This window comes from Ipomoea nil, unplaced genomic scaffold, assembly GCF_001879475.1.
Source record: "Ipomoea nil cultivar Tokyo-kokei standard unplaced genomic scaffold, Asagao_1.1 scaffold1421, whole genome shotgun sequence".
NCBI lineage: Eukaryota > Viridiplantae > Streptophyta > Magnoliopsida > Solanales > Convolvulaceae > Ipomoea > Ipomoea nil.
Window position 1 is genome coordinate 2,981,098 of NW_017617849.1, and position 15,488 is coordinate 2,996,585.

The following is a 15,488-nucleotide window of genomic DNA, read 5'->3' on the forward strand; positions in this document are numbered from 1 at the left end:
AAAAGCTCTAATTTGAGATACGAACTTATAAAAATTTAGTAAGTGAACTCTTTTTACATGTAACCATTTGATTGCTCTTGCAAAATGCGAAAGTACAACGCACTTAGGATTTGAATTTTAGAGTATATTACTAAACTTTTTGGGTTTATTTGATATAAGGTTCACTTTTTACTACTCAAGGCTTAACATTTACGATTTAGGCTTAAATTTTAATTTTTTTTTCGTGCGTTGATAATTAAAAAGTTATCCATAAATGCATTGTTTATTGTTTTTTTTTTTTTTTTTGAAAGGAAATGTATTGTCTATTGTTAAAAAGTGCACAGTATAGTGTTAAAAGTTGCACTATAAAATTGACAATAATTACAAAAATAGACCAGAATTTCTTTTAAAAATTTGATATGATTCATCTGATTTGTACAGATGTAAAGTTGAGATTGGTTTTTAATTTCTCTCCAAAAATGTGTTCTTATGGGATCTTAAGCCTATATATTAACATAGTTTTTTGCTCTTAATTTTAACATATAAATAATATATTCTGTTATACATTGAATCAAATCAAATTTGGTCCGGATTAGATCAACAATTCAAGTTGGTACACATATCCATCAATTCTATAATTGTCCTTTGCCAGGGAATGGATGGTATGTAACACCTTTTGTAGCAAAACCTTTGGATTCAAATTTCCAGCATGCACGTTGGAGATAATTTTCAGATTTACTAAAATTGTAAATTTCGTCCGTAGCTAACTTTTTGTTAGTAAAGAGACAAGGTATTTTAGTTTTTATGTCACTTTTTTCTTTTTCATTCTCCATAATTTATCATCCATACCAATCAATGTAATTTGAATTCTTACCTTTATTCTCATTTTTTTTTTCACTAAATTACAATTCATTTCTCCCATCAAAAGCCCTATTATAATTTTGGCAAAAGAGTAAACTACGAGATTCGATGGTCTACTAATATGTCTAACAATGACATTTCAAATAGAAGAAGTTAAAGTCTTACATCCCTTTTCAACCAAGCTCATATAAGTGAAGTCAAGGATATTTCCATTGAAGCTTGAAAACACATTCAAACAATTTAACTCCAAGGTAATGTTGTTATATTTACGACCCTTAATCCATGACAGAACTTCCTTACAAGTAAATATTTCAATAAAGTTAAGGTCTTGCACACAACTGAACGAATATTTAACTAGGCCCAATGTAACATTTAGCAAATGTTTCAATAAAGCTAAGGTCTTGTACACGTACAACTGAAAGAATATTTAACTAGGCCCAATGTAACATTTTCGTTAAGTAAATAGAGCATTTGGAAAATCACTGTGACTCATTTACTCAGCAGGCAAAGTCAAATGTCGGTGCACATAAGAGATTTGTCCACTTTGAGCATAATCTCCACACTGGCGCTACCAACGTTCCAACATTGGTCTCTTCTTTCAAATACTGCCTACTGAACTAGTGAGCTAAGCCCGTGCAGACATATTAAAATTAAACTATATATATAATACGCGTATATGACATATAATGTTTATAAATATATGTAACACCACCATTATTGTTGCATACATTTAAGAAGGAATGATGGAAAGATAAGAGAGGGGTAGTAATGGGAGCATGGGAAGAGCAAAGAGGATAGATAGCAATTAGCATGGCCATACCTTACAATAAATAAAAGATTTTGACCTGTGGGATATGTTGAAGTGGAGAATGTCCTTTTGACCAAGCTGGATTAAGGTGTGGGGTCCAGGTGGGAGGACAACCCAAGAATCTTACATGCCCTATCCCTGTCAACCACATTTCAGATTTCCTATTTCAATTCAATGCACCATGCTCCTCCACGTGGCATGAAAACAACTCATGGACTCTACACCCACGGCATGAAAGCAACCCCTCCCCCCATTATCGATCTACACCACTTTCCTCTTCTACTGTAATCTCCTTCTCACTACTCAAATACCAAACCTACATTCTTCCCCTCTTGCCACAAACATTTTCTATGTGTTTACTAGTCAAAGAAACTCGAGAGGTTGAATGTTAAAGATTTCTAATTCAAAACTCATTCCCTATTTAAAAAAAGGTATCATTTTATCTGATTGATAATATGATTTTTAAGTTTGAATTAATACTTTTAGATTTTTGTTTGGATTTTTTTTTTCTTTTTTTCATATTGGTGCTTTGTATTGTTAAAATTTTTATTTTCATTATAGGGTCATACATAACCAAACATCAATATTGATAATTATTCCAATTCTACCCTACTATCAAACCTGCAAAATATTTTTTCACCAAAACTCATATCAATACTAAGTATTTGATTTACCTTATGATTCGAATCAAACACATCCTAAGTGTAGATCTCTGAAACCCAGTGGATAACGACTTTGGGAATCCAATTATAATACAGGATTTGGTCCAAGTGAAATTAATTATTTCGCTAGTCAAACTAATAGCGATGGATCGGACGACATCATTGCTGCAATTATTTATAAGATAATGTAAAATGCACAGTTTTATTTGATTAATTCACTATTTGCCATCATTGGCACAGTGGTAATATTGTGGGGTTGGAGTTTATCAGAAATAGTAGTTTTACATTTAACATTTTTTTTTGTGGTGAGTGAAACTTGTAGTTACTATCGGCCCTAAGTTATGCATGAGTAAATCTTGCACTCATGTGTAAAACTTTGTGAGACAGGCTCAATCAAAAGGATGTTGACAAGAATGAGACTCGTAAGCTTCATGTTTAGTCATTCATTTCATTATATAATAGGTAATCATCATTTTAAATGCTTAGTCATAATTTCATTAGTTAAGTTGCATATAAAATGTACAATAATTCAATTTCATTATAGACAATTTACAAAACACAAATCACAAATACAATTAAATTATTAGTAACAAATCTTATTACAATTTGATTGTTGTTGATCTCATTATGAATATCATAATCATAAAATTATAAATAAATCTCACAAATTAATTGTTACAGTTAGTTGAAGTTCATGGAAGGAAATGAAGTTCGATCGAAAGGTACATGATTTATCTATGTTGATGATTTAATTAATGCAATGGAAGTAGTAAAAAAATATGGTGGGGGCAATCACCCTCCTCTATTTAAAATTCAGAGGTCTTTGTCTAACCAGCCGATATACCTTATCATCATTCATTTAAGGTTTGATTTGGAGTTTGCCATCGAAATATTCGTGACACTGACAATCTTTTATTAATTCAATATATTGCTTTTGTTTAACGCATTTCAACCATCAAATTTTATACGGAATTTAATGGCCTTGAGCCAAGTTGTTGGTCCAAAAACGTGCTTATGATTTGCAACTTGTTGCATCTTTCAAACCATGCGATATTACTTGCACAATCTTATAACATCCCCATTCAAAAATATTTCCCTTTCAAGCTATGCAATATTACTTGTATGAATGGGCGTTGTACAATCATTACACCATAACATGTCTTATTCTTACAAGCCACTTGTAATATTCAAGCTTTAATCCATTCAATATCATTACAGTTCTTCTTAATTATTCATTTTACCCCTTTATATATTTTATGCGAACTTATTGATCCAATAATTATATATTCCTCTGTCAATTACTTCCATCACTTGTGGTCTTAATGATATTGAACATGATTACTATAAAAAGTAGCTGATATTTTGGTTAAGATGAGATAGAGTTGAGATAGGCATTCCTCCCCAAAAATATGGGAACAGTGAAAAAGTATTAAAGAAAAGAAGAAAAAAAAAAACAATTATTGATTCCAGGCCAACTCAAAATTGGGACCGTCACTATAACTCTACCCATCAATCCCTTTCAGAATTAACTCTCTTTCTTCTTTACAATTTTCTACTTCAAAGGTCCACAACACTATGATCGACTCATCGACCATTAACTTCAACATAGCTTTCCATCACATTCCTACACATACAAATACCATTACAAAGATAGAGGTGGCCAACTCAACTCAATTCAGAATAATACCCGTTAGTAATTTTAAACCGTCTAAATACTTTATACGTTTAAAACTTTGATTCAAATTTAGACGAATTTTACTTTTTAAACTCAAAACTCAATTAGATTTGAATTTCTTTGAATGACAAGAAAAACTCACTGTCTTCCACAAGGGCCATCCACACCCTGGTTCGATAAAGCATTTGGAATTATGTAAAACACAGTGACTCAATGACTCAGCAGACATGACCAAATATCAGTGTGTTCTTTGAACATAACCTTCACATTGTCATCGTCAAAATTTGAACATTGATCTCTTCTCTCATATATTACATACTGAACTATTGAGTTAAGCACGTACGGGCAATAATAAAAAAAAAAAATCAAAGTCATTACTCAAAGGTGTCGTTAATCTAGAATTTCAAATATGTGGAACCGACATTGGGAAAGCTAAGGACGAATAATAAAGCGGCACGGCGTGAGATGACGGAAATTTCGGGCCGCGACTTGGAGAATTACACGGCGTGGACGTGGAGCCGGGCTTGTAGTTAGCCCGCGCCGCGCCTATTAACACGTGTGCCTAGATTTTGCCGTCAATTCTAACCTGGAAAGTGGAAAACATAGAAGACTTTCTTACCATCAATAATGTTTTTAATTATGGAATATACTTTTTAATTCTTTACTTCAACCAAGAACATACCAGATTTTTTTTTAGAAAAAGGGAAAATACACCAGACACGTGGCTAAGAGCTTGAGAGATAAGATCTAAGAGAATGTGTAGGAGAAGATAAATGGGTTTGGTTTGGTCAATCGAGGTGAATTAGAAAAATGGATGAACATGGAAAAAATGGAATATGTTGGCGATGAGTTCACACGTACAAGTCAATGTTGTTAGTTGGAGTGTTTCCTGTTTTAATATTTAATGACGGGTAAGAAATAAAATAGTTCGACAATAATTTGTGTGAAACAGTTTTCTATTTTAATATTTAATGACGGGTAAGAAATAAAATAGTTCGGCAATAATTTGTGTGAAATAGTTTCGCAGATTTTTGTCCGTGAGACAGATGTTTTAAAATTAAATGTAATACTTATATAAAAAAAATATAAATTAATAAGAAATAAAATATTTATTAAAATGTAAAAGTATTACATTTGTCCTAACAAGTACAATGTATTACTTGTCTCACAGATAAGGATGAGATGGTCTCAAACAAGTATGACCTAAATAGTTATGCTTATATCTACTTTCATTATACTTTTTTTTTTTGGGCATGTCGATTTATACAAATTTTACAGTTTTATGTACTTTGTAAAATTATATTTAAATATTTATACTCTAAAAGTATAATTTTATGATTATCAAGTCAACAGTTTAAACCAATTTGATTGAGATTGTATCTATTCTCTTTTTATTTGTCTTGCATGTATGATATATCAATTAAATACAAGAACCTCCCTCAAAATATTTCTTTAAAATGACCACTTCAATGTCAATTTGAACTAAATTTTCAAAGAATACAATGTACAATTTTGTAAAATAAACATTATTATAACTCATCACATTAGGATATTATATTTGGAAATAAAATAAGAATTGAAAAGGTGGAATTGTGATAAGGATAAAGAGTGGGTTGGTTTATCAGCGGCGGATGCATGCAGATGGTGCATGAAAATGAATGCAACAATGCAAGGTTAGTTGGTAAGTAATAATATAATATAATATAAAATATAGAAACTAAAAAAAGATTAAAGAAATAATAAAATGGAATCGTCCGCATGGGGGAGCAGTAGACAGGGGCCCACGACATCGCCTGCGCTCAAAAAGGTTAGTTGGCAGCTGACTATACTGCACTGACTCACTCCCTGCCTCATTAGTCAGCCACACTGACTTTGACAACCCCACCCCCCCACCCACATCGTCCTTACGGTCTTAAATTTTACAGTGTCATATGTAACGATATCGTATCACGTTATTGTCACGTGAAGTAAAGAGTACACGCACGACACATGTACATGAGGTGTTATTGATTTTCATATGATGAAAATGAAAATTTCTTTTCAAAAAAAATTCCAAAAAAAATAAATAAATAATGGGGAAGTAATTTTCAGAGATTGTAAGAGGAATAAATTCCAGAAGAGCATGACAGCAACGCACAGTGTCCAGACCTTTCCTATAGTAAATGCTTTACGGGGGAGGCATTAATTCGGAGAGTGTACATTTATATTATACGTCATGCCGACGCCGCGATCTTAGCCGTTCACAAAAACAGGATCTTATTCATTCGTTCCAAAAGGTTAAACTCTATTCATTCGTTCCAAAAGGTTGCCCCACACCACCAGTCGACAGAACATCTGTGAAGATGTAAATCATGGTAATTCAACTGAACATGAACTATAGAGGTTAGACCTTTGCTTAAAGGGGTCCCCTCACTTTGAGAGGTTGTTCCCACACTGTCGCAGGTGGGACTCGATTCCTGGTTATTCTTTTCAACTTTCACCTCTATAATCAATTGAGTTGTCCATACAAACAACGGGATCTTATTAGTAGTTGTCAAGTAATAAATCAATTAGTATGACAGATATGTTTGATACTTTTGAATCAAGTAGTAATAAACAATATCACACAAAAAATCAAAACTTAGTATAAAATTACTAAATTGATAATAAAGTTAGTATATTACTCCGTATTATACAAAAATGACAACATTGTTGACTGTTAAGTCTTTTAGAATGTGCACTCCGCTGCTTAGTGCTTACTATTCTAATGAAGGCCGGAAGTCAAAAGTATAGGAATGAATATTAATAAGAGAAAATTTCAATTTTGGTCATATGACTATAGGGGCTTTGTTAATTTCAGCATCTGACTTTTAAAAGTGTCAATTTAGTACCTTGACTATGAAATTTTTATCAATTTTGATCACTCCGGTCAAATTGCCGGCCAAATTTCGCCGGAAAATTTTAACAGTTAAAATAATAAGGGTATTTTAGTCCTTTCACATATCTTCCTTCTTCCCCTTCTTTCCGGCGACGTGGCCGTTCCCTAGTATGACCTCCGGCGCCACGTACTCTTCGGTCCCGACGAAAGAATTCGGCTCGACGGAGTCGGATCTTGACGAGGAAGTCGCTGAGCTTAAGCCAAGTTCATACGGATGTACTGAGTGCTCCTCCGGCGTGATTCCTGACCTGCATAGCATGTACCAGGAAGGAAGCTTCTTCCGTGTCTTCTCCGCCCGTGGCGGCTCAGATCAGATTTCGGAAGTGACTTAACAACAATAATTAGAGGAGTTTCAGAAGATTTGGGAGATAGTTTTGTGGAGAGATCGAAATCGATTAGCATTAAATGACCATTCTCCTGAATCATCACATTTTCTGGTTTCAAATCTCTGTACACAATTCCTAATCCGTGAAGATACTCCAATGTCAGTATTAACTCCGTTGCATAGAATCTGAAAATACAAATTCAAATTGTATTAGGGTAAAGCTTTCATGCCCAGAAAGAACCATCTTTCTCCATTGAAAGCTTAAGGACTTTTGTTAAATCAACTCACAGCGGTAGGGGAGGGTTTGATTTTGTTGAATCAATTTTCTGTTGAATTCCACAACCGGCGACCTTCTCCGGCGGATTTGCAGGGGAAAAAGAAAAGAGATGTAAAAGACTAAAATATCCCTATTACTTTAACTATTAAAACTTTTCGGCGAAATTTGGCCGGCAATTTGACCGGAGTGACCAAAATTGATAAAAATTGCATAGTCAAGGTACTAAATTGACACTTTTAAAAGTCAGATGCTGAAATTAACAAAGCCCCTATAGTCATATGACCAAAATTGAAATTTTCTCATATTAATAATGTATTGTGTGGGGGCTGGCTAAGGATTATTTTCTACATATTTGATGTTAGAATGATGTTTTGATCTTGACCATGATGATAGGTTCCCATTTCGGACAGGTATATATAATAGAATCTTGGAAGATGACCCATTCAACGTCTAAATTAAAAATGACATCTCCAGTGAATAGGTAGGAAGCATCCTGTTTTTACTTTCTTTTTCTTTTTCTTTTTCTTTTTTCACAAAGAGAAACCCAGCAGTAGTTTTTGTTGTGATATTTTCTGACTTTTTAATTTGATAGAAGTAGAAACGAAGAGAGAAAACAATAATTTAAAAGAGCACATTTGGTGCACATTTCGTACACCAATAGCATTCAACACGCAACAACTGAGTTCATTAAAGATAGTCGCTAACGGGTGACCACTCTCATTTTGATGGTTTTTTTTTTTTTTAATATAAAAAATAAGAACCCCAACAACTTCTCAACTATTGGGGTTGTTTTAAACTTGATTAGTAAATACTAACTTTATTTGTGTAGCAAAGCAAGTATATACTTTGTCTTTGATTAGACAGATGAAAGAAGAAAAAAAAGAGTTAGTCTTTAATTAAATACAAATACGTGTGGAATAAGTCATATGTTGACTATATAAGGTTCATTCGATGATTTTTTTTTTATTTTGTTTTTGTTTTTTTTTAATGCTAGTGTATTGTATGTGATACAGGTTGTCATCGTCATCGTCAAATCGTCATTATTATATTGTTGTTGTTATTGCATTGTTGTTATGCTGTTGTTGCACCAAGTAAATAAAAATGAGAAATCCTAAGAAAATTTGGTCATTAAAATTCTTATATATAGCAAGGTTGTACTAGAAGTCTAGAAGAGCAAGTGTTCGAAACAAGGAATACTCAAACCACTATGCCTCTTCTATCATTAAAAAAAAAATTAAATGAATAAATAAAAATCTTAAGAGGAATCCACCATTAATTTTTGCTATCATGCTATATATGAAGAAAAAAGAAAAAAGCATAGTTGGTGTGCATTTCACTCACCAACAACACCCCGCGTGCGTCAGTTAGGCACATTGGGAACGGTTGCCCTCATTTTACTTTTTATTTTTCTGATAAAAAACTCTAGCAACTTCTCAACGGTTGGAGTTGCTTATAAAGTTGATTAGTAAACACTAACTTTATTTGAGAAACAAAGTTCATATGTTTTTTAGACTTATACTACCTTAGAACCACTTATGCATAGAAACGAAAAGTTCTCAAAAAAAAAAAAAAAAGTGTTGTATTTAATTAAATACGAGTGCGTGTGGTACAATTCATATGTTGATTGTATAAGATTAATTTCAAAGATTTTTTATTTTGTTTTGTTTTGTTATTAAACAAATGTTGGCATTTAATATTCGATATCCTTACCACAAAAAATTCAGATTCAGTTTCGATCAAACACTCTTTACTCAATGAGAAGTCTAATGTAAAACTGTGTCAAACTGTCAATGCACCATTTAGTCCTTTACCAAACTTTAGAAATTTCAAATACATTAATAATTTGTTACCAATTGTCCTAAATTACTAAGTCGGAATATTTTGTTTTAAATGTATATTGTAGGTGATACACTCATACACGTCATTATTATAATTATAGCACCGAGTAAAGAAAAAGGATAAATCCGAAAAAAATTGGGTCACTAAATTGCCTATATATAGCAAGGTAGTAGTAGAAGAGCAAGTGTTCAAAACAAAACAAGCAAGTCTAAAACCACTCTGCCTCTTCCTCCTCCTCCTCGTATTCCCAACGTTAAACGCTGCCATTGATCGCTTAAGAAATCCAGTCTTTATTTCTTTGAAATCCTGAGCAACTAACCATGGTGGTCCTGTCGAAGCCGGCAATTGAACAGTTCTCCATCGTGAAGCCGTGCAAAGGCGGCGCATTTCCCCCGGGCATCCCATTGATAGACCTGTCCCACCCCGACTGCAAACACCACCTCGTCAAAGCCTGCGAGGAATTCGGATTCTTTAAGGTGGTGAACCATGGCGTTCCCACTGAATTCATAACCCGGCTGGAATCTGAAGCCGTGAAATTCTTCTCCTCTCCCCTGTCCGACAAGGAGAACGCAGGGCCGCCTGACCCGTCCGGCTATGGGAATAAAACGATCGGCCCCAATGGCGATATCGGCTGGGTTGAATACATTCTGTTATCCCCCAACGACGTGGAATTCGATTACGACAGGTTCTCGTCGGTCGTGGGTTTATCCCCTGAAATGTTCCGGTGAGTTATTCCGTCCGGCCAACTTCTTAATTTTTTTTTTGGTCGGAAATTAATTGGTTGGAAATATAATACATGCAGGGCGGCGGTGAGTGACTATGTGACAGCTGTGAAGAGAATGGCGTGTGAGATTCTTGAATTAATGGCGGAGGGGCTGAAGATTCAGCCGAAGAATGCGTTGAGTAGGCTGGTGATGGATGAAGAGAGCGACTCGGTGTTGAGGCTGAATCACTACCCTCCATGCCCGGAGCTCCAAGAAATCAACGGCCGGAATTTGATTGGGTTCGGCGAACACACAGACCCACAAATCATATCTGTTCTGAGATCCAACAACACCTCGGGCCTTCAAATCTCACTCAAAGATGGCTGCTGGATTTCCGTGCCCGCTGATCAATCCTCCTTCTTTATCAACGTCGGCGACTCTCTTCAGGTCAACGCGCTTTCCATTTTCATTCTTTTCTTCAATTTATAACTATTCAATACTAGCCAGCAAATGACCATAAAAATATATAACTCATAATTAACTGGTTCAAATTAAGAAAGTTAATAAGTTGTTATTGTTAATTGATTGGCTCAATTTGACTAACTTGGCTGGGTTGCTTTACAGGTGATGACGAACGGGAGGTTTAAGAGTGTCCGGCACAGGGTTTTGACGAACAGTAGAAAATCAAGGCTATCAATGATTTATTTCGGAGGACCACCGCTGAGTGAAAAGATAGCTCCATTGCCATCACTCATACAAGGAGGGGAGGACAGCTTGTACAAGGAGTTTACATGGTTCGAGTACAAAAAATCTGTCTATAAGTCTAGGCTGGCTGATAATAGGTTGGTCCGATTCCAGAATATTACAGCCTCATAATCAACTCCCAAGTCCCACCTTACCTTGTTATTACCAAAAACATGGCAAATTAAAAGGATTATTAGTTGATTTTATTTCCATGCAGCAGGCTAGGCAGGCCAAAATGTGTATTTTTTTTTTTTTTTCTGGGATACTTTTGTAAGTACTTGAATGGTTAATGGTACAAACGTAACCTTCAAAGTTTGATCGTCGACATTATTATCCATCTAGTCAGCTACTATATATACATATACATGTGAGTCTATCAAGAATTGTGGTAACCAAGATAGTATGTCGAGGCAGGATACAACATTACCTGGGTCCAATATTAAAAGTGGTTTTATTGGTTACGTTGCTGGATGGATGGCAGCCGGCAGGAGTCAAGTGTAGCACATGGTTTCAACCAACCTTAAACTTTTCAAAACTTAAAAAAGGAATACAATTAAGGATATTACTTTGTCCCCAGGCTGAACCTGAATGAATATATGAAGTTCAAATACTCCACGTTTCATATTAATTAATTTTTTAAATTAAAACTTTACTCGGGAAATTAGATTTTTTTTTTTTTTTTTTTAATGTTTGTTGTGGTTTTCCGGTTTGGAATTAATCCCAGACGGACCATACAATGTGCTGGATGGGTTAGATTTGGGCAGAAAAGCAGCAAAAAATCAGCTACTGACGCCCAGAGCTAACGAAACCCGATGCAATGCATTGTTTAGCATGAAAAAAAGATCACGTGAGAGTTGTAGAGATTGGCCCCCCCCCCACCCCTCTTCAAGGAAAACTGCACCCTCCTGCCTACCTATATGTATAGGCCTGAGTCACAGCTTCACAGCTGTTGGACCATAGGGGCTAGTGCCTTCGGATGAACTCCACCAGACCAAAGTAAATCACGTGATGGCCTATTTATAACCTAATTAACTTATCAGTGAATTTTAATTTATTTAATTATTAATAATTATTTAATTTAATTAAATAATTAATATAAATATTTAATTAATTAATTTTTGGTAACAATTTATTGTTTCAAAATATTAAAATTTAAAATTTTTTTAATAATTTTTTTGAGAAAGTCATTTTACATATAATCAACTATCAGCTAACATTTAATTTACCAAGTATCTTTCTAGAATCAACTAATGCTATTAACTAATTAAACCCATTAACCAAACAAGTAATAACTATTTACCAAATACCTCCGAGGTATCTGGTTAGTTACATATTTCCAAAGTGCTTATTTGTAGCCACAACATGTATGAATTCAACACAACTGTTCACCTATAGTTGTCAACAAAACAAAACTCTATTAATTTCATTAAATCCGTAGCATATTCTTATTGATCCATTTACTTTACCAAAAACTTACTAAAAGTTCCACCTTGCCCCATCTTGATATGTTGGTGGTTGAAAGATGGTTTGCCGGTGGAGGTATGTAGTTGCCTGGAGGAATAAGGGAGGCAATATAAGGGTGGCCTGGAGGTATAAGTTGAAACTGATATAAGGACGGAGGGGAGCTACAAGATTAGAACTTGGTATAAGGTTGAAAGATGGATTGTGTGCTTGATGATTACTTGCTAACTGATTGCATTGAATGCTTTTGCTGTCTCTATTTGCTAATTTTGTCTTAGAACAAAGGATCAAAATGAGATAAATTAACTTAGGTTGCTTATAATTAAAATTGTGTTCCATCTCAATTAAAACCTAAACTAATAATTAAATTGCACATTTATATTTCTACTACGTCCGTCCCATTTTATGTGTCTTGGTTCGGTTAACGAGGTTTGACTGAAGTTATTTTTAATCTAATTTTTCATAATATTAAATTTAGTATTAGTATACAAAATGTATATATTTAAAAATTACACTAAAAGTACTATTAAACACAAAAAATTAAATTTAAAAATAAGTAAAAAATACTAAAGAAAATAAACAAAGAAGAAAGAGTTAGTTTGACTCAAGGAATAGTAAGTAGGACAGATAAAATGCGACAGAGAGTATATTATATTTCTAAATGTCCAATATTCATAGCTGATTAGTTCAAAACAAACAAAAAACAAAAAAAATCAATAAATAGATTCGCACTTGAATTCTAACTTAGAACTTGTAGTTATCAACTCAATATTTTAACTAATTTGATTAAGATTATCTCAAAGTACATTTGTGATAAACTGAAACCATATATATTAGCGTTTATATATATTAGTATAAAGTCTAATTCCGTATAAGATAAGCTTACTTTTGTGCAGAGAAGAAAAGAGAAGAGAAGAGGTCTGTTGTGGAAAATCTGGCAGGCTGAGCAGTTGCGTGTCAATAACATAGGCAGGGAGTTGTTTGGGGTTGTCATATTAGCTTCCATTGTTTCGACATTTGTGGTCCTTCCATTTCCTTACACCCCAAACCCACGTCCTAAGTCCAAACACGCCACAACCTTTCAGGGAAACCATTACTTTATTGCCTCCCCAAATTCACTTTTCGGACTCAATTATAATAATATATATTTTTATTTAATTTTAGACTATCAAATGGCTCGTATTAATTCAACAACCACACACTTTTGACCCCGCCCACATATTAAGCTGAATTTATCCTTGAAAGAGGGACATTTGCAAGCTAATGTGTAAAGAAAAAAAAAATTCTTTTTCTTTTTAATAGTGACATGAGTTGTTCATCTCCAATAGTTGTAGATATTGATGAGTTTTTACAAGTGTGACTAGAAAAGAGAAAATTGAAGGAAAAAGAAAGGGAAAAAGGAAAAAAATCTGAATAAAAAAAAAAAAAGAAAGAAAGATAAAGAAAAGATTGCTGGGCGCGAGATTTTCACCTCACGCGTGGCAACTTTGTTATTTTTTTTTTCTTTCTTGGTGGGTCCGAATATAGATACAAAAATCAGCTCTTTATATTATGAAAAATCATGCAAAAATCACTCCCTCATTTGTTGAAAAACCAATTTCAAAATTTTAGGCATTGAAAAATCACTTAAAATCTATTGTTGTGAATGTCCTAAGTACTAAAGGTAATGAGACGTTTAAAACTAATTCTGTAATTTAGTTTTGTCACATTTTAAGAAATGTCATTCCTTCCAATCGTTTGGTAACACGAGGTTTCAAAAATCGATCAAATTAAGAATATGATGCATAACTTGAACCAAACATGTTGTAGTATATTAATATATATCAACCATTTAAATTTGAAAATTGAAGAGAGAAAAAAAATGTTATTAAGAGTGGGCTGCGATAGACCGAACTAGGCCCACTATGCAGAAGAAAGCCCAACCAATATTATGTGAAAAACACACACCACAGCAGCACTCAATTGGTCAAGGTACACTTTTCTAAACCAGTCTTATCATAACATTCCATCTCCCTTTCATTGATCATTTTCCTCAAGTATTAAAAGCAAGAAATTGTTTAAAAAAAAAAAATTAAAGCAAGAAATTGAGCTCTAAAATGGTTAATAATCCTCCCATCTAGCCTTTTGCACGTAATATGTTAACCTACCACGAGTGTTGAGAGTTAATAGCTTTGCTTCGCTAGCAACCATAAAATATAAGTTCTCCATTTCATTAGTCCGTTTTCTCAAGGATCAAAAGCAAGAAATTGAGCTCTAAAATGGTTAATAATCCTCCCCTCTAGCCCTTTACATATAGTATGTTAACCTACCATGAATGTTGAGAGTTAATAGCTTTGCTTCGCTGGCAGCCACAAAATATAAGTTCCCCCTTTCATTGATCCTTTTCCTCAAGGATCAAAAGCAAGAAATTGAGCTCTAAAATGGTCAACAATCTTCCCTTCTAGCCTTTTGCAGGTAGTATGTTAACCTACCACTAGTGTTGAGAGTTAATAGCTTTGCTTCGCTGGCAATCACAAAATATAGGTTTTCCCCTTCATTGATCCTTTTCCTCAAGGATCAAAAGCAATAAATTGAGCTCTAAAATGATTAATAATCCTCTTCTCTAGCCATTTGCAGGTAGTATGTTAACCTACCACGAGTGTTAGGAGTTAATAGCTTTGTTTCGCTGGCAGTCACAAAATATAGGTTCTCTTTTCATTGATCCTTTGCCTTAAGGATCAAAAGCAAGAAATCGAGCTCTAAAATGATTACTAATCCTCCTCTCTAGCCATTTGTAGGTAGTATGTTAACCTACCATGTTGAGAGTTAATAGCTTTGTTTCGCTGGCAGTCACAAAATATAGGTTCCCTTTTCATTGATCCTTTGCCTTAAGGATTTGAGCTCTAAAATGATTAATAACCCTCCGCCGACTACTATAGCCTTTTCAGGTAGTATGTTAACCTACCACATCAATGTTCAAAGTTAATAACTTTGCTTCGCTGACAGAGCCCCAAGAAATAGGTTATATTCCTTATGTTGTGTGTGCTAGTTAGTGTCCAGGCATTTGAGGAACTGTAAGCTATTGAAAAAATTTTCGCGATTTATCTCCTCCATAATTGGATGCAATTTTTAGAATGACCTGTCGATTTGTGCCAATCTCCTACAGACACCTCCCGTTCAGTTCTTTTCTGGGTTTAGTTGTTAAGCATTGTTCTTCAGCTTCTTGCAAACAATCAATTTCATGATTTCCAGTTTTT

General features: G+C 34.1%; 1 protein-coding gene across 1 annotated transcript; it reads left to right on the forward strand.

Annotated features, from left to right (window-relative positions):
* The first annotated feature begins 9,525 nt into the window (after positions 1-9,525).
* LOC109188330 (gibberellin 2-beta-dioxygenase 1-like) lies at positions 9,526-11,121 on the forward strand. Its single transcript, XM_019338961.1, has 3 exons — positions 9,526-10,067; positions 10,146-10,494; positions 10,672-11,121. Exons 1-3 carry the CDS (start codon positions 9,664-9,666, stop codon positions 10,921-10,923), a joined length of 1,005 nt encoding a protein of 334 aa, XP_019194506.1. The 5' UTR covers positions 9,526-9,663; the 3' UTR covers positions 10,924-11,121.
* The last annotated feature ends 4,367 nt before the right edge of the window (positions 11,122-15,488 follow it).

Excerpts from the sequence above, each read along its gene's own strand:
- LOC109188330 (XM_019338961.1), top strand. The coding sequence starts at position 9,664 with ATGGTGGTCCTGTCGAAGCCGGCAATTGAACAGTTCTCCATCGTGAAG. Across the intron at positions 10,068-10,145 it reads TTATCCCCTGAAATGTTCCG|GGCGGCGGTGAGTGACTATG; the intron begins GTGAGTTATTCC and ends TAATACATGCAG. Across the intron at positions 10,495-10,671 it reads ACGTCGGCGACTCTCTTCAG|GTGATGACGAACGGGAGGTT; the intron begins GTCAACGCGCTT and ends GTTGCTTTACAG.